Source organism: Eleutherodactylus coqui, chromosome 5 (assembly GCF_035609145.1).
Source record: "Eleutherodactylus coqui strain aEleCoq1 chromosome 5, aEleCoq1.hap1, whole genome shotgun sequence".
Lineage (NCBI taxonomy): Eukaryota > Metazoa > Chordata > Amphibia > Anura > Eleutherodactylidae > Eleutherodactylus > Eleutherodactylus coqui.
Window position 1 is genome coordinate 15,821,918 of NC_089841.1, and position 22,650 is coordinate 15,844,567.

The window sequence follows — 22,650 nt, forward strand, 5'->3', positions numbered from 1 at the left end:
GAAGGCGCTTCCAGATGCCAGTTCAACGACCGTTTTGCGATGTGCCCACGTGCTGAAATTCAACTTTGCACAGGTTGGCCAGGGTTTACCAGTAGCGTAGAACCATTGTTGAATACCAGCTGCAACATGTCCATCGGAGTGGTAGTCAGCCTCCATAGTTCTTCATGGAGGAGTGGGCATGGATGTGTGACATCTGTCAGGTGTTAGGAAACTTTGAGGAGTCAACACAAGGCTGACTTCATGTTAAGCTGTCTATCCTGTGACCCTCGCGTTAGACGCATTTTGGCCAACATGGATTACTGGGTGTTTACCCTTCTAGACCCACGGTATAAGGAGAACCTTTCCACTTTCATTCAAAAAGGGGAAAGGAGTACGAGAGTGATGCTATGCCACAAGGCCTTGGTGGAAAAGCTGATACTAAACTTCCCATCTGACAACGCTAGTGGTAGAAGTTCAGTGGGTCAACTAGCAGGGGAGATCAGGGGAACAGGCAGCATGTCCAGCGCAAGCAGGGGAACACTCTCCAAGGCCTTTGCCAGTTTTATGGCACCCCAGGTATTTGGTAAAGAAATACCCTGCGCTCTCGCTCAAAAATGTCTTCTTTTTAAAATGGTTTTTTTTCTACATTAAAAATGTAGAAGTACTGGCCTCTGAGTCCCCCCTATGCTGGCGTTAGTGGCTAATGAAATGCTGCGACAAAGGTGGCATGGGATGGCACTTACAATCATACATTAATTTGTCTGCAATTTGTCAGCTATGAAGCACAATTTTAAAAGGGTCACACGGCGTACAAAAAGTATCCCAGCGCGGTGTCCATCTTTTGGCCACTAATTTCTTTACAGTTCATGCTGTCTTTCCCTGGGGCACTGGTTAACAAGCCCCTCGAGGGAGGCAGGGGCTGGGACAGGCTGTAGCTTGCCTGTCGGTGGACCGCCACCTAGATCCCATTTGCTTGTACAAGCTGTCGCTCAGAAAAATCTTTCAGGTTTTTACCTGCACTCTTGGTAAACAAATCTTTCAAGGGTGCACCTATACTCTTGGTAAACAAATCCTTTTAGGGGTTCACCTATACTCTTGGTAAGCAAATCTTTCAAAGGTTCACCTGCACTTTGGGTAAAAACATTTTTTGTTTTAGAATGGGTTGTTGAATTGTGGAGATGTGTAGAAGTACTGGCATCTGAGTCCCCTTTATGCCCACGTTTGCGGCTCCTGACAATTTAGTGACGAAGGTGGCATGGGATTGGAATTATGATCGTACGTTAATTTATCAGCAATTCTCATCAGCATTGTGGGCTATCGCCCACAATTTCAAAGAGGGTCGCTGCCAGGCCCTGCCAACCCTCTGCAGTGTGTGTCTCCTGTTCCTCCTCATACAATACGCACTTATAGATACTTGAAAAAGTCTCGGTCCTCGCGACGAAACGCTTTGTATGGAGTTGTTGTTTTACATGACATTAAAAGATCATTAAAGGGGTTGTCCCGCGCCGAAACGTTTTTTTTTTTTTTTTTCAACCCCCCCCCCCCCCCCGGTCGGCGCGAGACAACCCCGATGCAGGGAGGTAAAGAAAGCTTACCGGAGCGCTTACCCTAATCCCCGCGCTCCGGTGACTTCAATACTTACCGCTGAAGATGGCCGCCGGGATCCTCTGTCTCCGTGGACCGCAGCTCTTCTGTGCGGTCCATTGCCGATTCCAGCCTCCTGATTGGCTGGAATCGGCACGTGACGGGGCGGAGCTACACGGAGCCTGCATTCTGCACGAGCGGCTCCATAGAAGACAGGAGAAGACCCGGACTGCGCAAGCGCGGCTAATTTGGCCATCGGAGGGCGAAAATTAGTCGGCACCATGGAGACGAGGACGCCAGCAACGGAGCAGGTAAGTATAAAACTTTTTATAACTTCTGTATGGCTCATAATTAATGCACAATGTATATTACAAAGTGCATTAATATGGCCATACAGAAGTGTATAGACCCACTTGCTGCCGCGGGACAACCCCTTTAATCTTGATCTTTAGCAGTATATCGGGTCATTCCTGGAAAGAGTGTAGAGACCCTTTTCTTTATTAGTGTCCATATCACAATTTCAAAGAGGGTCACTGCCAGGCCCTCCCAACCCTCTGCAGTGTGTGTCTCCTGTTCCTCCTCATACAATACGCACTTATAAATAGACATGAGGATGGTATGGCTATCAAGCAACCGTGTGGCATGAGGACAGCTGAACGCTGCGCTGGGAAAAATTTTAGTACGCTGTGGACTACTAAGTAGGCGAAAGGGTGCGCCTTACCCCATGTGGGATGGGGACAGCTGGACGCTGCACTGGAAAAAATTTTAGTACGCTGTCACCCGCAGGCAGTGATTGGTCTTCATGCCACCTAGTATGGTGCTTAGCTAAGATATGCCAGCACATGTGCCTTGCTGATTATGGTCTGGCCCAACTGAATTGTTAGAGGGGTGACCACCAGGCTCTTGTCCACAATTTGGCTTAATAGTGCGACCTGGGAGCCTTAGGTGCACCCATGCATGCTGCCCCTGCCATTCCCTATCCGTTCCTTTGGTGTTTCCATCACTTTCTGATGTTTTCGGGTGAATCACACACTCTCCCCTATGCAGAGCATGGTCACCTTGAAAAATGCTCGAGTCTACCATTGACTTTAATGGGGTTTGTTACTCGAAACGAGCTTTTGAGCATTACAAAAAGTTTGGCTCGAGTAACGAGCACCTGAGCATTTTGGTGCTCGCTCATCTCTAATAATTAACCTTAAAAGCTTAAATAACTTCATAGTATATAGGAAGTTTAAAATGGAGACCATTAAAACTTTAACCCCCTTAATTAGTGCAGATAGTGCTATGGCCACGTATTAAAGACGCGTATTATCACATTCCCATTCACTCCTATTTTCAAAAGTTTCTGAAGTTTGCTTTTGAAATTGAGGGTTCAATCTGCCGCTTTCAATTCATATGCCTACCCTTTTGGATTTCCTCCACTCTGCGGGTTTTTTCCAAAGTGGTTATTGAGATGGTGACCCACCTACGTAGGTTGGGAATAATTATCATCCCATACCTAGATGATTTTCTGCTGGTGGCAGATTTCCCTACAATTTTAGAAGCTCAATTAGACCTCACACTTTCGTTGCTGCGCAACCTAGGCTGAATAATCAATTTTCAGAAGTCCAGCATGGATCGCGAACGTAATAAGAAACTTTAAAGAGTAATCCTGGATTTCCATCTTCAGTGTTCTTCCTTATTTCCCTTAAGAAAGCAGCATATTCTTGAAGAATGTTCGGCCCTGTATAGGAAATCAGGAGTGTTTTTTAGGGAAGCCATGCGGATCCTGGGGTTACTGACTTCTTGTATTAACATTGTACCCTGGGCCCAGTTCCGCAGCCACGAACTTCAGGCGCTTTTTTTTCAGGAAATGAGACTGATCGCAGGCTTCTCTGGATAAGACAATTCTCATTTCCCCCAAGGCCAGATACTCCTTCCGATGGTGGATGTCAACTGATAACCTCTCTCGGGCTTCAGAATAGAACCGAGACCCCATGATAGTTGTGACAACAGATGCCAGCACTAAGGGTTGGAGTGCCCACTACTCAGGTGGACACATACAAGGTACCTGGGGTCCTCAAGAGAAATCAGACTCTTCCAACTTTAGAGAATTGAATGCAATTTGAAAGTCCCCACGTAGCCTCCAGACAGTTAGTGGAGAAGCACATTAGGGTTTTCTAAGACAACATGACTGCAGTATCGCTCATTCGCTATCAGGGTACCACCAGGAATCCTCTGCTCCAGCAGCTGGTGGAAGAGATTCTTCGTTGGGCAGAACATACAACGCGGTCGTTGTCGGCTTTCCATTTAAAAGGAGCTGAGAACACAATTTTCTCAGCAGGAAAGAGGTGGATCCTGGAGAATGAGAGCTTCATCCCAAGGTGTTTGAATCACTTGTCACAAAGTGGGAGGCACCTCAGACCTCTTCGCTTCCAACAGGAACGCCAACTGCCAGCTCTTTTTTTTCCCCGAGGCTCAGAAAAACAAGTTGTAGGCACGGACGCTTTCTCACATCCCTGGGATTGGGACCTAGCCTACGCGTCCCCCCCCCTCCCCCTTTACCCCTGATATCGTTCTTCCTAAGAAAGCTAGAGGGCTCAAGAGCTTCAGTTATCTTGGTGGCTCCTTACTGGACCAAGAGGCCCTGGTCCCCTCTCCTGAGATCCCTCTTAATCGAAGATCCCGTCCATCTCCCATCAAGGCTGGATCTCCTATGTCAGGGCCTTCTACGTTACCCAGAAGTTCAGAAATTCAGGCTGATCTGTCTATAGTCCTCCAGGCTTTTGTGATCCACCATTTGAGCCCCTTATGGACTTAACTATTGCTGTCCTGACGTATAAAGTGTCCCTCCTTGTGGCTTTTACATCAGCTAGATGGGTGGGTGAGATCCAGGCCCTTCCCATAGGCCCCCTAATATGACAGTCCACCCAGATAAGATTTAATTTACTCTGGACCGTTTCTTTCAGCCCAAAGTTCTGTCGGATTTTCATAGAAATAAGACTATTACTATTCCATTCTTCTGTCGGGATTTTAAAACTCCATAACTTAGATGTGAGGAGAGCAGTACTAGCGAATCTAGAGGCAACAAAACATTTCAGAAAAACTGACAATCTTTTTATTCAGTTTCAGAGGCTGGCCAAAGGAAGGTCCGCTTCTAGGGACTCGAATGTTCATTGGCTCAGGTGAGACATCCAGGAGGCTTACAAGGGCCAAAGCATCCCCCCTCCCCGAAGGACTGAAGCCCCACTCTACCCGGGCTGTGGTGTGTTCATGCGCAAAGAGGGCACAGATTTGTGGAGTGGCCACGTGGGCCTCTAACCACACATTTGTTAAGCATTATAGACTTAGAAGCTAGTCATGATTCAACCTTCAGAAGGTAGGTATTGCAGGCTGTAGTCCTTTGCTAAAGCCCTTGCTATTGTTTATATTCCTCCACTGTATGCTGTCATGTTGCCATAGGAAAATGGGAATTTATCTTACTGTTAATTCCCTTTCTTGAGGTTATCATGATAGCATACTGGTTGCCCCCACCTTTCCCTGCCAGCATGTTTATTTCTTGTCACATTAGATAATGTGTATGTATAGAAATTTGTTTTTGTGGAGGTGTGTGAGGACAATAAAACACACCTTTCTGTTAGGAAATTAGTCACTGTGGTTATTTGGAGCACACTGGTGTTTGGTGGAGGGGGAGGTCTTTTTATTCTCTGTCTCTTCCTGTCCCTACAGATTAGCAGAGGAGCAACCTCCACTGTATGCTGTCATGATGACCTCAAGAAAGGTAATTGACGGTAAGATAAATTCCTGTTTTCTTTAAAACTCTGGCATCTGCTAGCTTTATCGAACACAGCAAGGGTTGTCAGTATTTACACACTGCACATACACCAAAATACGACTCAACTTTTGGGTTTACAACTTGCAGTGTCCTCCCCTATTAGACTTGCGAAGGACACAGTCTGGTCCACACTGGACCTCAGGCTTGCAGTTCCTGTAGCTGCCTCTGCAGCCTCTTCCCGGGCTTTCAGCTGACCCTGCAGCTCTGGCTTCTAGCCTTCAGCAGGATACTCAATGTGTGTGCAGGTTTTAACTCTTCCAGCACACCCATGCAGCTGTCCCTGCTGATTAGCACACCATCCAGACCCCCTAAAGGCCACTCTGTGCAGTGCACTTTTACATATCCTCCCCTCTAATAAGGGCCTAATCACAGTACTTGACCCTTAAGAGTCAAAACTCCAGGCTCGGGGATTTTTGCTTTGCTCTGCCTTCTTTTGCAGGCAATTCTTCAACTACTTCTGCAGTTCATGCAGTCTCTGAACAGATTTCTCTCCGATACTGTCTACAGATGCGATTTTCTCACAAACCTATAGCGCCCAGTCTACCTTCTAGGCACAACTTGGCATACTTTGCTGCTGGTAACTAATTTTTAAGATCCTTTAAGAAGGTCCTCTTGTCTTTTTATTTACTGTCTGAACTTGAGTCCTAGACCTCTATAGTCTCTGGGCCTTCCTTTCAGCTACACAACTAATCGACACCCAGTGTTTCATCTTCGTGCTCAACTTCTTGACAAGCCTTTGAAACCCTGCCTTTTCTTCTGACACCACTTTCTGGGTGTGTTTTGGTCTTTTGTACTTCAGAGGATTGCTCACATTCCATCTGTTGCTCAGCCATTACCTTATTGGTATCTCTACTGAATTGTTCTTCTGCATATTTAGCAGGTATTGTTTTCTGCTCACCAAGCAGCTGATCAAACCTCTTCTGTATATTTTCCCAGTTGGACAGAAGTCTAGTTTAAACTTCTCTAGTTTTTCATAGGCAGCTGCTTTTTCTTCATACTGTTTATTGGTAGTTTATAAGTCTCTTCAAAAATTTTCTGCTAGATGCAGTATTCTTCTCTATTTTCTTTGAAATCTGCTTTGACAGGTTTTTCTTCATGAAAATCGCTTTGGGGATGAAGGGAACCTCCGCCACGGGTGTTAAGGATCTAAAAGTCCAATGCACCATAAAGCGGTACCAATGCAAACTACAGCTTAGTCTTCAAAAAACAAAATCTCACAGAACTCCACTCAGGGAAAATTAGAAAAGTGTTGTGGCAAAAACTATCCAAGAGAAATCCTATTTAAGAAAAAAAAAGTTAGATTTAGTAAAACATAGCAGAAAACTTATGTTTTGTATTGCCGTAATCCTACTGACTCACAGAATAAAATAAAGCTATCTTTAACCGACAGTGAACACTATAATGACACTTTATTAACAAAACTTTAAAAAAACTTATAATTTAGTTTTTTTTTTCATTTCCAGCAGACAAATATGTTTTTAATTTGTTTTTAAATTATAGGTTCCTTTATACATCAAATGCTGTCATTAAAAAGTAAAACTCATCTTGCAAAAAAAAGAAAAACGTGCTTTCATACAGATGTGTTAGTAAAAAAAAGTTATTGGAAGCTAGGAATGAAACAAGTGAAATTAAAAATGGCTGTGGGAAGGGGTTAATGGGAACCTGTCAGGAGTTGTACGTTCCCCAATGGCCTAATGCATTACAACAGGCACACAGTTTACATTGTAGACATTTATATTGTATTCTAAAAATGCATTTTAGAGAAAATATTTAAAGAGCAGTTGGAAACAGAAATGTCATTGGGCTGGGTCCCTGCTAAATTCTCCCGATCTGGATAGTCAAACTGATCCTGGTGAGGAGAACCCTGTCTCAATTTTAGGCTGCCTGTAGTTGGGGCATCATGAAATGCCTAACAGGTTGTCTTAATATCATCTTCTTATTCATACTAATAAGTGCATTATTTTATGTAGGATTTTTTGTGGGTTTTACAATAGCACATCTTCTTTCCATTCAGGTCCTACAATATAGGATTCTCTAATATCTCTTATACTGCATCATATTCCTGATTGAACCGTGAAGGATGAAGAAGGACATAAAGAAGATGGCAGACAGTGTATTAAATCTCACCCTAGAAATACTCTTCCAGCTTACTGGAGAGGTGAGAGATTCTGATGATGTCACATTACATCATTCATATCTTTGGTAATAGATAATGCCACTGGAGAGGGGGTGGGGATTCTGATGATGTCACATTACATTATTCCTATCTATGGTAATACCAGATGATGTCACTGGGGAGGTGATGGACTCTGGAAATGTCTGTAGTGATATTTATTAATGTCTTCCCATATACAGGATTACACAGTAGTGAAGAAGACCTCTAGTGATGGCTGTCGGGCCTTTGTGTGTGATGGATGGGGAAGACCCCTGAGCCCAATCACAGAGCCCTCACCCCACTCCCTGATACATGAGGACCTCAATGTACAGAAGATTCTGGAACTCACCAACAAGATGATTGAGCTGCTGACTGGAGAGGTGACGCTACAGGGAATGCTAGGACATCATACAGCAACAGCACTGGAGGCTTCTGGTTGATGACTGTATATTGTGTTGTCAGGTTCCTATAAGGTGTCAGGATGTCGCTGTCTATTTCTCCATGGAGGAGTGGGAGTATTTAGAAGGACACAAGGATCTGTACGAGGATGCCATGATGGAGACCCACCAGCCGCTCCCATCACCAGGTAATAGACAGGACTAAATCCACGAGGACTTTATTATCTGTATATAAAGAATGACTTCAGTGTCCGTTTGTGTTTCCTGCAGTTCCATCCAGTAAGAGAAGAACCCCAGAGAGATGTCCCCGTCCTCTTCTTCCACAGGACCATCAGGTAGATGGAGATGTCCCTCTAATCTGTAGAAGGCTGTGAAGCTCTTGTCTTCAGTCCTATTAGATGTCTTCTACTTGTGTGATAAGGCCGGTGGAGATGGCAGGATTACCGCTGACCAGAGACATTACATCTTGTCTGGATCTTCTCCCAGTTTTCTGGTGGTGGAGACTCCTGGTGGGAATAAGGAGCCAACAGGTTGGATTTATATCTATCTGCTCCTTTATTTCCCAGAGACAAGCAGCGGATGTGTCTGGTAGACACTGATGTCCTCCACTGAGACAACGTGTAGCGTGTCTAGCCATGCCGGATATACATGTGTATGAGGTTCCTGAGGGGTCATTGAGCCGCTATCTAATATCTATGTCCGGCTTCTAAGCATGCAGCTATGTGGCTCAGATAACTACTCCTGTCATGTCATTATGTCATAAAACCTTCCACACGACTTCTCCAACCGGCTGCTGACTTTTACAATATTTGTCTCACAGCTTTTGTATCCGGATGAAGATCTGACCAATATTAATACTACAGAGACAAATGTGCGGGGCGATCAGCGATATAAAGAGGAGATTCCTACAGTTAACTGCTCAGGTGAGTAGTAACTAGAGATGAGCGAGCACACTCGTCCGAGCTTGATGCTCGTTCAAGCATTAGGGTACTCGGGACGAACACCACGCGGTACTCGAGTCAATTGCATTTCCTTCCTCGCATGTTTAGCGCCATTTTCTAGCCAATAGACATGCGGGGAAGGCATTACCACTTCCTGCTGTGATGTGCCAGCCCTATCCCACCCAACAGTAGTGAGTGGCTGGGCCGATCAGGTGACCGCCGAGTACTTAAACTGGTCCCGCCCGCCGCTCGCCTCAGACGCATGCTGGCAGAGGTTAGGGAAAGTGCTGCTGCTGATATAGGGAAAGTGTTAGAGTGGGATCCTGTCTTCAAGAACCCCAATGCTCCTTAAGGCTACTCTTCATAGTGTGTATTACTGTTGTGGCTGGCTGGGAGCAGTAGTGCACCAATTTTTCTTTTTAAGCATCTCGGGCTGTGCAGGCCATTTCAACTATAGCGTTCTCAGTCTGTACTGTATTATGCAGAGTTTAGAGAAAGAGCTGCTGCTGATATAGGGACAGTGTTAGCATAGGATCCTGTCTTCAAGAACCCCAACGCTCCTTCTTAGGGCTACATCTGACCGTGTGCATTATACTTGTGGCTTGCTGGGAGTAGTAGTGCATCAATTTTTGTATTGCTCATCTAGGCCAGTTCCCAGTCTTTCAGTAATAGCTTTCTCAGCCTGAAGTGCCGTACAACCAGCTCTTACCGTTAAACTGCTCTCTAACATCTCCTAGCCTACTGCAAGCGACTTCATTTATACCGTTCTGTGTCTGCAGCGCATAACACAGAGTGTTGGGGCACAGCCACTTCTATAGGGAAAGTTATACACTATACAGTCCTGATCCTCCGTGCAAGAACCCCAACGCTCCTTCTTAGGACTACATCTGACCGTGTGCATTCTAGTTGTGGCTGGGAGCAGTAGTGCATCAATTTTTGTATTACGCATCTAGGCCTGTTCCCAGCCTTTCAGTAATCGCATTCTCAGCCTGCAGTGCCATACAACCAGCTCTCACCGTGAAACTGCACTCTAACATTTCCTAGCCTGCTGTGAACGACTTCAGTTATACCGTTCTGTGTCTGCAGTGCATTAGACAGAGGTCTCACCGCTAAACAATACTGTTGAATTTCCTGGGCCACTGCAAAGTATTTCACCTCTGCCGCTGTGCAGAGCGTCCCACAATACCCTTTCCTTGGTGGGGTTGAGATAGCCGCAGTTACCAGCACTATCCACTGGCTTTAGAGTCTTCTCCCACTCCACACAGCCTCTATTATCTACAAGTCTCTGCGAGCAGTAAATCACCCCTAGGTATCAGCGCAAGACAGTGGGTTAATTTTTCAAGTCACAGCATAGAGCCTCCGCTATCTACAAGTCTCTCTGTGCAATGAATTAAGCCACAGTTGTCAGTGCTGTACAGTGGGGTAATTTATTTGGGCCCTGCTCTATTCTTAATCCGCCATGATGAAGAGTAAGGGTAAGGGTCGAGGACTCGGACGCCCAAGTGAGGGCGTGGGCACAGGCCGAGTTCCTGGGCATTGTGAATCACAGCCGGCTGCTGCGGGATTAGGAGAGAGGCAAGTTTCTGGGCTCCCCTGCTTCGTATCACAATTTACGGGTCTGCGTTGTAGACCTTTATTACAAACTGAGCAGTGTGAGCAGGTCCTGTCGTGGATGGCAGAAAATTCTTCCAGCAATGTATCGACCACTCAGTCTACTACGCAGTCCACTACTCCCAGCCTAGGGACTGCAACTCTGAATCCTCTAGCTGCTGCTACCGGGGTATGCCTATGCTGTGGGTGCACAAAGACTTCCCATTGCGCTGTGTTTTACTGGTCTGGCACAAATACACTGACTGACATGGGTAGAAATTTGGGCCGAGGTCCTTGGCGGGGTGAAACTCTGCCATAGGCGAGCCCAAGGAACTCAATGACTTCCCATTGCGGTGTTGAGTTATCTGACACCTACACAGAATGAATTGTGTTGGGACACATGGAGTCCCCATTGCTATGTAACTCGCGACACCTTGAGTCACACAAGGTGGACGCTGGGACCGAGCCTGACCCTGGGCCCGCTCACGTGCTTCCCACACAGAGTATTGCTGCATTGTGGAGATGTGTAGAAGTGCTGGCACCTGAGTCCCCTTTATGCCCACGTTTGCGGCTCCTGACAATTTTGTGACGGAGGTGGCACGGGATTGGAATGATGATCGTACGTCAATCTATCATCAATTCTCAACAGCATTGTGGGCTATCGCCCACACTTTCAAAGAGGGTTGCTGCCTAGCCCTGCCAACCCTCTGCAGTGTGTGCCTCCGGTTCCTCCTCATCCAGTACGCACTTATAAATAGACATGAGGGTGGTATGGCTATGAAGCAAGCGTGTGGCATGAGGGCAGTGGAACGCTGCGCAGGGAAACTTTTGTGTGCGCTGTGGACGCAGGGTCGTGCAGGGGTCTTGGACAGCAATGCCAGCATGTAACCCAGGAGAAGAGGCAGCGGTGTCACCTGCAGGCAGTGATTGTCCTTGGTTGCAGGTAGTGTGGTGCTTAGCTAAGATGTGCCAGCGCGTGTGCCTTGCTAATGAGGGTTTGTCCAAAGTAAATTGTTAGGGGGGTGACGCCAGACTCTTGCCCCAATTTTGGCTTAATAGAGGGACCTGGGAGCCTCAGATGCAGCCATGCATGCTGCCCCTGCCCTTCCCTATCCGTTTCTGTGGTGTTTCCATGACTTTCTGGTGTTTGACAAGTCATCAGCTATGCAGAGCATCGGTCCCATACATAAATGCTCGAGTCGCCCATTGATTTCAATGGGGTTCGTTACTCGAAACGAGCTCTCGAGCACCCGAGCATTTTGGTGCTCGCTTATCTCTAGTAGTAACCACTAACTACAGCTGTAAATAGTTATCCTGATGCAAACACAAACTACGGGCGTGTAGCATTCACCTCCCTATGGTGTCCTGAAGGAATGCTAAGATGAAGTGCCTGAAAAGAGGACAAAAAAGGTGCATTAATGCAACAAGCTAAACACACAATAGCAGGCTGCATGCAGCAGCTTAATATGTTGAGAACCTAACATGGGGCTAAAGCAGCACCCTTGTGCATCTCAGCGCAATCTAGGAAGTCCAGCATAATTATTTTAAAATCATAGAATGGTGGAGTTGGAAGGGACCTCCAGGGACATCGGGTCCAACCCCCTGCTCAGTGCAGGATTCACTAAATTATCCCAGACACATATTTATCCAGCCTTTGTTTGAACACCTCCATTGAAGGAGAACTCCCCACCTCTTGTGGTAACCTGCTCCACTCATTGATCACCCTCACTGTCAGATAGATTTTTTTCTAAAATAGTAAAGTCCACACAAGACAGAAAAAAAACACTAAGTGGGAGTGTCTAGACTTTCTTCTTTATAGGGTCAGGGGACTCTAGTTAAAAGGTTATTCCAGGGAAAAACTAATCATTCATTTTCTAAATAAACAGTGACATAAAAGAGACTTTTCAATATACTTACTGCATGAAGATTCATCTGTTTGTCTCCCTGCAGCTCCAATCATAACTCCTGAAGTTTCACTTTCACTTCTTCCGCTTATGTCCTGACCTCTCTAATCCCATTCACAGAGGTCGGGCTCAGCTCTGCTAAACAATCTTCTGGCCGTCAGCTGGGCATGCACAGTCAGAGCACAAGGCCGGGCAGAGACAGACAGACAGACAATCTGAATGGGAGTCAATCTAAATAAGAGAGTATGAATGAGAGAGAATAAACAAATGAGAACGATAATGTAATAGAGAATATGAATGAATGAAAAAATGTGATAGAGAATAAATCAGAGAGACAATGAATTAAAGAGAAAATGATGTAGAGAAGAAATGAGAGAACGAACGAGAGAGAGTGAATGAGGGATAACATTAATAAGAGAGTAGGCTGTGTCTCTGCTTTCTCTTCCTGTGTTCAGTAAGCACATCTCATCTCCCCCTCTGCTCCCTGGACAGGAGATTAATCCTTCCATATTCTTAGCTACAGTTGCTTGGGGTCTTATCAGGGCTGTGAGTTTTGCAGAGCTCCCTCTCCTCCTTCCAATGTGTAAATGTAGGACCATGCTCTTTACTAGGGCCTGGACCAAGAAATAATCTGCTCCAATTAACCTTCAGTACACAGAGTAGTATTATTGGTAAATACATACAGATGGTGGTAGCCAGGAGGTGATGCAGGTGCTTCTGGGAACTATAGTATCCCAGTTAAAAATGCTGATCACATTAGGTGTAGGACCGCCTCGTTTCTTAAGTGATGAAAGCTTCACCAATGGGAATAACAAAGTGTAAATATGTAGAAGAGGGGCACATAGTGATTTAATTTACGTATGAGTCACATCCACCCAGGAAGTGCTCGATCTGTAACCTGCAGATATCGCACACATGCACTCAAAGTGTGTCAAAACAATAGTAAACCAAAACATGGGAACTCTATTCCTATTTAAACAAACACAGAAATGGGACCTGCCTAAATGCAGGCAATTCGTCCTGACAAGGATGTACCTGACCTCGTACGTCGGCCCTTAGTTAACCCTATTTGGGACAGGGGAATAACAAAAGAAACAATATAGAAATGAAAATCATCACAGACTTTGAGATGTAGCATGCACATGAGAGATCCAGGACCAAGCTGTGACTGTGACCACAGTCAGAGCTAGACTGAAGGTTCAACAGCAATTCAGCTCAGCATCAGGCAAGTTAAATAGCCCTGAAAATTACCCACATGTGTTACTAAGCACGTCTCCCTAAATACCACACCAATTGGAGCCAGAAGATGGAGAACCACCTGCAAAACCTGCACCAGACTATCAGTAAGACAGCAATCCCAGAACTGCCGCAGCAGCATGCAAGTTTTTTTAATAATGTTAGGAGGATACTGGGCTTTTGACCAAAATATTATATTGTGGAATAATCCCTTTAATCTCTTTTCTCTGTAATTATTGTACAAATGGGAATGTTCATCCCTTTCTGTTCAGTCATAGGTTGATAGGAAAGCTCCTAACTCTAAGAACCTCCATACACATTTCTATACATATGTGGGTGTTTCGCCATTGTCTGCTTTGTAATATTATACTCCTTGTACTCCTCTCTCCAACTCTTTCAAGTGCCATAAGGGATCACAATTGAAAAACAAAATGCAAAAACCAGTCTGTCGAGCAAATTTCCCCTCCACAACCTCGTAAGGAAGATGAACTGTGGACTATGGTTAATACCACATGGTCAGCACTAGTAATGAGCTATTATTAGAATAATCAGTTTTGGTCAGCATCAGTCTGATTTTCCTAAATTAATCTTGAATTGGGACAACCTGATCACGATTTCCATTAAATTCAAAGGGAATAAAAATCAGGTCTTCCTTCCTTCTTCTTTCTTCTCCTCCTTCCTCTTGTGCCATCCAGACACTGCAGGATTTTAATCCCTGCTGGAAGCATGTTTCTATCTCATCTGGGAATAAAGCACAGCAGGCCAGGATGTAAATACAGTATGGGCTGATCAATAAGGGGTGAATGACCAGGCCAAATTTTGACATGAGTCACTTTAACATAGAATAACTCTGTAAACATTTTGCATATCCAAGTAATTCTGACTTCGTATTTTCACTACATATTGTCATTCATGTAGGTGGTAAAAATAGACCAATAGAATTTGTGTATATATTTAATAAAAAGCCAAAATTGGAAACATTTTGAAAAAAATGATATTTTTTTCACATTTTCAACTGCAATATGTCAAATATTTGCAAACACACTGTACAAATTTTTAATAAGATAAATATTTCCATCTGTTTACTTTATTCTGGAAGCACATTTGAAAAAAAATTAGTTTTCTTTTAACCATTTAGGAGATGTACAAGTTTAATATTAATTATTAATATTTTTAGGATCACTTTGTTTTCCTACACCAAGCCAAAATTGCAAAGGCTCATAGGTGTCAGACAGGTAGATAACCCTACAAGAGACCCTATTTAAAAAAAAAATACACCCCTTAAATATATTTACTGTGGGGTGGCATGAGTATTTTTACACCACAGTGTTTTTCATGAGATAATCCGATTTAGAAGAGAGAAAATAAAATTTCATATTTTTGCAAATATGTCATTTTAAAGACAGGTTCCCTTTAGGGTTAATATTGTTCAAATATTGTAACATTACTTTTATTCTAAGCAGATGACGGTACCAGGAGTTCAGAGGGATATCCAATATATCCAGCTTGTAAAGCAGAAGATTGTGGAATCACACAGGATACATATGAAGAACCTGTCAGTATTCTAGATAACCTCTCAGCTCTTTACAGTAAAGATCCTTCATTTGATCCTCTTATACGGGTCCTATCTTCTGATTCATCACAGACTCATAAGCAAAAGAAAAGTTACAGAAGTGAAGAACATCAAAAAGCTCACATAGGGGAGAAGCCATATTCTTGTTCAGAATGTGGGAAATGCTTTAGTAAAAAACCAACTTTAGTTATACATCAGAGAATACACACAGGAGAGAAGCCATTTCTATGTCAAGAATGTGGGAAATGTTTTCCAGATAAAGCAGATCTTGTTCGACATCAGAGAATTCACACAGGGGAGAAACCATTTTTATGTCAAGAATGCGGGAAGTGTTTTTCTCAGAAATCACATCTTGTTGTACATCAACGTCGTCACACAGGGACGGAGCCATTTTCATGTTCCCTATGCGGGCAACGGTTTAGTGTAAAATCACATCTTGTTGTACATCAGAGATCTCACACAGGAGAGAGGCCATTTTTATGTACAGAATGTGGAAAATGTTTTACTGTGAAATCACATCTCGTTACACATCAGAGAATACACACAGGGGAGAAGCCGTATTTATGTACAGAATGTGGGAAACGTTTTACTGCAAAATCAGATCTGGTCATACATCAGAGAACTCACACAGGGGAGAAGCCATTTTCATGTTCAGAATGTGGGAAATGTTTTACTGTGAAATCAACTCTTCTTATGCATCAGAGAATTCACACAGGGGAAAAGCCATATTCATGTTCAGAATGTGGGAAATCATTTATAAAGAAATCAGATCTAGCTAAACATCAGAGAATTCACACAGGAGAGGAGCCATTTGCATGTCCAGAATGTGGGAAATGTTTTATTCAGAAAGCACATCTTGTTAGACATCAGAATTCACACAGTGCAGAAGCCATTTTTATGTACCCTGTGGAAAGTGTTTTAACAAATCCTATGCTCTAACAGCACATCAAAGAAATTTCGTAGCCGGGAAACCATTTTCATGTGAAGAATGCAGGAAGTCTTCTAATAAATCAGATCTTATTAGACATCAGAAACTTCACACAGGAGAGAAGCCATTTTCATGTTCACAGTGTGAGAAATGTTTTACTCAGAAATCAATTCTTGGACATGACAGAATTCACACAAGGAATTAACCTTTTTTTATTTTCTCCAATCTCCTTTTATTGACAAAAAGTACAAATCTAAAATAGAAGTTGCCACCAAAGTAAACTGTGATGTCATATAAGAGAAAGGGAAGCAATTTAGAGCACTAAATGATGAATAAGAACTGTATGTAATTACCGATAAACATCTGTTATCCAGAAAGCAGCAAAATTCCAGATAACACATTTATCATTATGGATAAAAAACAAAAAGCGGCTTCTCCAACTGTGAAGACTATCATTATTCCAGCAGGATGACAATAAAGTGACATACAGCATAAATGAGAACGCTATTGTGTCAGATTAGACAGGATTATATAGCATCAGACTGAGCAATTGTCCAACTAAATTATATCTGGTTCAAAATAGTCGTTCCAAGAGTTGCATGAAGATATGGGACTTCAGTGGCATGTTTTCTCTTTTTGATACTGGACTTGGGTGGAGAAGGCATGCCTGGAACCATGCCTTCATAGAATATTTCACATTGATGCATGTAATTGCATCTAGTAACTTCTTGTCAATCGCTAATAAAACTTTGCATATAAAAACATAAATGCTTGTATTTAGGCTGAGCTTTCTTTTCCTTTTTAGGTGATCCTTTGGTGTATTAATAGTGAGGGGAGAATCACTGCAGATCCAGACTTTGTGGAATTGGTTAGGAAACTTTTTGGCTTTGAAAAGAATCCTTTCATACCTTGCCCTTTAAAAAAATAAGTCTTCCTAAAACTATATTGACAGACTAATTTCCAAAATAGCTAATTTCTCCAGAAAATAAAAAAAATAAATAATTTTAATGGGAACAAACGTCTTTTGTCACCAAATTTAATACACATTATTCTCTTAAAAAAAAAAAAGATTTTATCTAAACACTGGACCATCCTACAAAGTGACCCTTTTTTGTCAGAACAAACTTTGGACCTTTCATGAATAATTGTTTGGGAAAACCAAAGTGTTTTGAAAACTTTTAGCATCATCACGACCACAGAGATGGCAAACCACCAAACGTCATCTGATATTTGGGGCAAATGCTCTTATGGGGCTTTTAAATTTGAGGTCAAAAACTGTTAGTGTTGTATGAATAGTTATCATAACAGGAGAGAGAAACCACTACCAGAGGAGAAGAAAAAAATACCAAATGCGTAACTTTCTCAACTGCAGATCCAAATATGTTGTTTACTTCTTGGTATGTCCTTGTGAATCACAATATGTTGACCAACAATTAATCCCATGAGAATCGAAGCCAACAAACATTGCTCCAATATTGCAAATGGTTTTCCCCATCACAGTGTCTCTCGTCATTTCGCAGACCACCACAATAGAAACTCAACCCTTATGCATCTACCACCTTTGGAACAAATTCTTTATGGTGAATTTGTGAAGATACGTAAGGAGGAAATGCACTGTGTGTTTCTGCCTGAACACCTTATCTCCAAGTGTTCTTAATGAGGTTTTAGATAACGTTTAAAAGAGAAAAGAAGGCGTGTGTTTTTTAAAAAAAAATATTTTTCAAGTCTCTTTTATCATACAGTGTTTTAAATAGCTTTTACAACTGTCTTCTAACCCAGCAAATTATCAGTGTCCACATTTTTCTACACACTTTTACGTCATTTATTTTATATTCTAATGCAGTTACAGTACCCCTGTTGTTCTGAATAGTATAAGGCCCTGTATGTCCTAGCTACTCTGGAGAACCCCATCTTATTGATCTTTCCACTTATGCCTTTTTGCATTTTGTAATTTTCATCTCTATATTTTTGCCTTTTCAAATGTATTTTATTCCTTTTATTGTAATTCACATTCTTTGTTTCACTTTTGAATTGTCTTATAATCATGATGCCAGCGATCACCGTTTTAATTGAAAACAAGCGTCCTTGGTAACCTTGAATGCCAATTTGGGGAATGTCATGTAACCAGAGTCATGTGATGCGGTCATTTGACAACTCTCCGGACGGATATTACGTGACTGATGTAACCACTCCCGATGTAACATCAATGCCGGACACGAATCCTGCCGGCGTGGCAGTGGTCATTTGACCATTATGATGTGTTGCGCGTGTGGCCACGTGACAGTGACAATGCGTGATCATCCGAATGGAGATTTAAGTTGAAGTGGATGGGGCAACACCATCATCCAATGGGATTCCCCCTGTACAGCCCATAGGTGGGCTAATGAAGTCACCATCCCTCTTACCTCCGCCTACCTGTGGGAGTTTTACCACATTATCCCATTGTGTTTATATGACCGATGTCCTATTTCCATGCAGGCTCTTCCCCCAGACACTCGCCCTGCATCCCATGAAGACTTTATCAGGTATTCGTGTATTGGATTTAATATAAGGTCCCCTTGGACTGGCAGTGTGGACGCCTGTCATTTCACGGGCATTCCACACCAGGTGAATCCAATCTTTTTATAACTACATTCTATTTACAACCTATTGATCAAAGCGCTTATCTGTAAATTCATTTACTGTGTCTAATTTCTCCAGCTGTCATGATGAACAGTGGAAAATGAACATTCCTTATAGACAATTTAGGAGGAATAACCCCTTTTTTTGAGGTTTTTAGTTTAATATTTTTAAAAGCCAATTTAAGGAAAGGGGTTACCCAGAGAAACTGGTGGGATGTCCTAAAACAGGACTGAACAGCATATTTGAGGAGAACATCAGTAAGAAAGGAACCCAACTGAAATGCTACTTTAATTACCTTTTAACAAAACAAATTGAAATACTAAAAGGAGACCCTTTCCTATCAAATATAATCCCTAAATCACCAAGGATAATTTTTTATAAAAAAAGCAAAACCCTAAAAAACATTTTAGCCCTTTCCTGTCTCCTCAATAAATTTTCACTATTAGCCCCGTCAGGAGTGTTACTTCTGGGCTCCTGAGGGGTTCTTTCAGATGCGGGGTAAAGAGCTGCAGGTGTTGTCATAAAATCTATCATGAAAGATTAGGTAATTTCTATTGACACAGAAACATCCCATTCCACTAAAACAACTTTTGAACTGTGGCTCCTCCTACATTATCTGCTGGCCCATGTGGCCTCAGATATATTGGAAGAACCATAAACCATTTAAGAACCAGAGCCAATATTCGAATATTCTAAATGGCTACATAAAACACTGTGTGTTGAGACCTATTTTATTAATTTTCACAATAGGGATTCCACCCAAATGCAAATCACACCTCTAGAAAAGGTTGAACTGTTTTGTATAGAACCCTGTAAACCTTTCTGGATTAGAAATTGGAATAATGATGCCTAGGTCCAAAAGCAAATGATAAGCTTGCTGAAACCTCAAGTGAAAGAGAGAGATTAGAGAGGACATGACAAAGAGTTTCCCCCCATACCCTGCAATCTGTTCTATCTTGAATGCAGTAGAGATCACCCAAATAGGCAGGTTCCAGAAAAAGGTAGCCCCATGGGATATCATTCTGTGAATGGCTACATGTTGCCTGAAGCTTGGGAAAAACACCTGGCAGACTCCAAAGAGCCCAATTAAAGAACTTTTCCCAGCCTAGGAAACCTGATTATCAAGATCTGCCACATCTTTGGCCAAGGCCCCCTAAATGATGCCATTGTGGAGTTTTTTGAACAAGGCTGATATGGCCTTGGATATCCGTATGACAGCAAAAGTTGAGCAGAGGGCAGAGCCAGCCACCTTAAAGGCTGGATGGACAAGATATTTGCTTTCTCTGTTTGTGGTCTCCTCGAGGTAGACTGCATTAGCTAAAGCCAGGGTAGATTTGGAAAAGTGTGACACAGGGTTCGACAGTGGGAACGGTTGCTAATTTAGACACCAACTCAGCTAGGAAGGGATGTCCAGGCATTTGGGCCTTTGGAAATGCTAATCCACCTGTTTTCATTGTTTGGGAAGTACTGCCTTAAACTCATAATGGTTGCTGAAGTACTATAATATTTTGCCTGTAGGAGCTGCATCTCCACGTCTTTGAGTTGTAGGGTTTCTTACATAGTTGAGATGAGACTATCCACCATAACCTTTGTCTTAGAGGAGCGATTAAAATCCGAATCAGAGTCGGTATTGGATTGGGAGATCTCGTCTGAAGAAAGTTGATTGCCTAAAGGTGAAAAATAATCTGAGAAGGTCCGGCCTCCAGGAGATTCCGACAAGGAGCAGGAAAGGAATGTACTGATGTGCTTCTAAGGTTTGCACTGCTTAGAGTTGCCTCCTGGAACTTCAGACCCCAAGAGGTAGATGGCGGATAAGAGGTTGACGATTGCGAGGAGAGGCGATCCATGGCTATAACCATAGACTATGATACCCCTGTGAGTTTTGCTACCGAATGGAAGAGAGAATGCCCATTAAGGGGGTAGGAGGGGAATAGTCAACCCTGAACATTGGGTAGTTCATTAGCAGGTTGTATGTTAGGATTGGAGCATGTGCAGAAAGAGCAAGTGGATGTGGAAACAGGGACCTTGGCACCAGATGCAGAGGAGAGAATTGGCGTAGCCCAACCCGGTGAAGGATTACCTGCCCCAGTGGCAGCGGTATGGCTGCAAGCCACATTGGTGCAGAAGGGCCCCGAAATGGGGAATGGATAGGAGTGGGCTCTGTCAGGAAGCAAAGCACAGCCAAATACAGGAAGAAGGCTCTTACAGCCAGAAGAGGCCACAGAGGCTGCGGGTTAAAGTAGCTGTGACTCCCGGCTGTCAGATGAGCAGGGCCAGGGAGCTCAACTGTGATTTGAGTCCTCTACGTAGTTCCCAGGAGGTCTTTGGGGAAGGTAAAGAATGCTCTCACCTGAACAGGAGTCCAAAAGGGGGAACAGTGAAGAGAAGGGGCCTAAGAAGGGTTCAAGAAAAAAGTAAGGGTCAAAGAGGAGGGGGCAGGATCCTGGGAGGTCTAAGATAAATAGGGGTGGACAAAGAAGATATTCTTCCTTATCTTGAAGACCAGAAGTAACTTTGAAGGTCTTTGTTGTTGCCAAACTCTGAACCCACTTCCTCTGATAGGAAAATGGGCTAGGGACAAAGTGGCTTGGGCTGACTACTCTAGGAGGTTTTTCTTTATGCTCCAGCCATTTGCAAGCAAGTTGGGACAGTTTGACTTTCTCATCACTTTTCTTTCATCTCGTAGTTGGAAGGACAGAGAGGCCAATCCTTCTCTGTTGCCTCACATAAAGGGAGAGTAAAAAGTTAAATAAGCAGTAACACAGCAATCTAACTTCCAACATAAGGTACAACGAATCTGGAGAACTCGACCAGTGCCTGCCTCCAACTGACACTAAGCTAAAACTGGTAAGCTAAATGTCAGTAAATCGGATATAGCCTGCATAGGAGGAGCAGGCTTTTTCTTCTAGGTGTCACACCCACTATTGGCAGCAGCCTATATCCGTGGTCCTGTGTCTCGCAATGCAATACCTGAGAAGATATAACTCAGTTCTCCCAGCTCTCAGTAAGGAAATAGAAATGAAGAATCTGGAATAATTCCCTTTTAGTCTTTGCTGCTGTGTTCCAGATTAATTATCTGATTCAGAGGACGTGCACCAATCTGCCAGCTTTTTTAATACCCGGCATTGGAAACATGAGAAATGGTAGACAACACGAGCACAATACATACTGGTAGAGCAGCACCATTTTCTTTATTCCCCCCATATACAGTAATAACATTAGCAGAGCGCCTCGTCTCCCACACATACCGGGAAAATCCATTTTGGATTTCACAGTAAAACGCTCAAATTTTACATGTGAATTTTTGTTTAACCCCAGTGTATCCAAACCATGCAAAGCATTACATCACAACATACCCAGAGTGTCTCAGAACATGCAGAGCATTGCATCCTGGTGCAGTCAGGGCCGTCAGGCAGTGTACTCAATTGCATCCTAATTCCCAAAGCAGGCTCGGTAATACAGAGTATTCAATCTGTAGAGGAGGGCACCTAGAACCCCCAGTGCTGCAGAGTATTGCACATAGAGGAGGAGAGAGCACCCAGAGCCCCCAGTACTGCAGATTATTGCACCTAGAGGGCGAGAGAACACCCAGAGCTCCCAGTACTGCAGAGTATTGTATCTGTAGGAGGAGAGGACACCCAGAGCCCCCAGTACTGCAGAGTATTGTATCTGTAGGAGGGGAGGACAGCCAGAGTCCCCATTACTGCAGAGTATTGTATCTGTACGAGGGGAGGACACCCAGAGCCCCCTGTACTGCAGAGTATTGTATCTGTAAGAGGAGGACACCCAGAGCCCTCCAGTACTGCAGAATATTGTATCTGGAGGAGGAGAGGACACCCAGAGCCCCAGTACTGCAGAGTATTGTATCTGTAGGATGAGAGGGTCTGCAGCCCCCAGTACTGCAGAGTATTGTATCTGTAGGAGGA

The 22,650-nt window shown here is 43.5% G+C and overlaps 1 protein-coding gene across 1 annotated transcript in view; it reads left to right on the plus strand.

Annotated features, from left to right (window-relative positions):
• Nucleotides 1-2,883: 2,883 nt before the first annotated feature.
• The window catches only part of LOC136628982 (zinc finger protein 182-like), a 259,616-nt gene continuing 239,849 nt past the window's right edge, over nucleotides 2,884-22,650 (plus strand). The window contains exons 1-6 of the mRNA XM_066605066.1: nucleotides 2,884-3,609; nucleotides 4,669-4,727; nucleotides 5,272-5,333; nucleotides 7,392-7,535; nucleotides 7,733-7,912; nucleotides 7,995-8,118. Coding sequence (XP_066461163.1) covers nucleotides 7,458-7,535; nucleotides 7,733-7,912; nucleotides 7,995-8,118 — 382 coding nt within the window. The 5' untranslated portion in view covers nucleotides 2,884-3,609; nucleotides 4,669-4,727; nucleotides 5,272-5,333; nucleotides 7,392-7,457. The remainder of the gene's footprint in view (nucleotides 3,610-4,668; nucleotides 4,728-5,271; nucleotides 5,334-7,391; nucleotides 7,536-7,732; nucleotides 7,913-7,994; nucleotides 8,119-22,650) is intronic.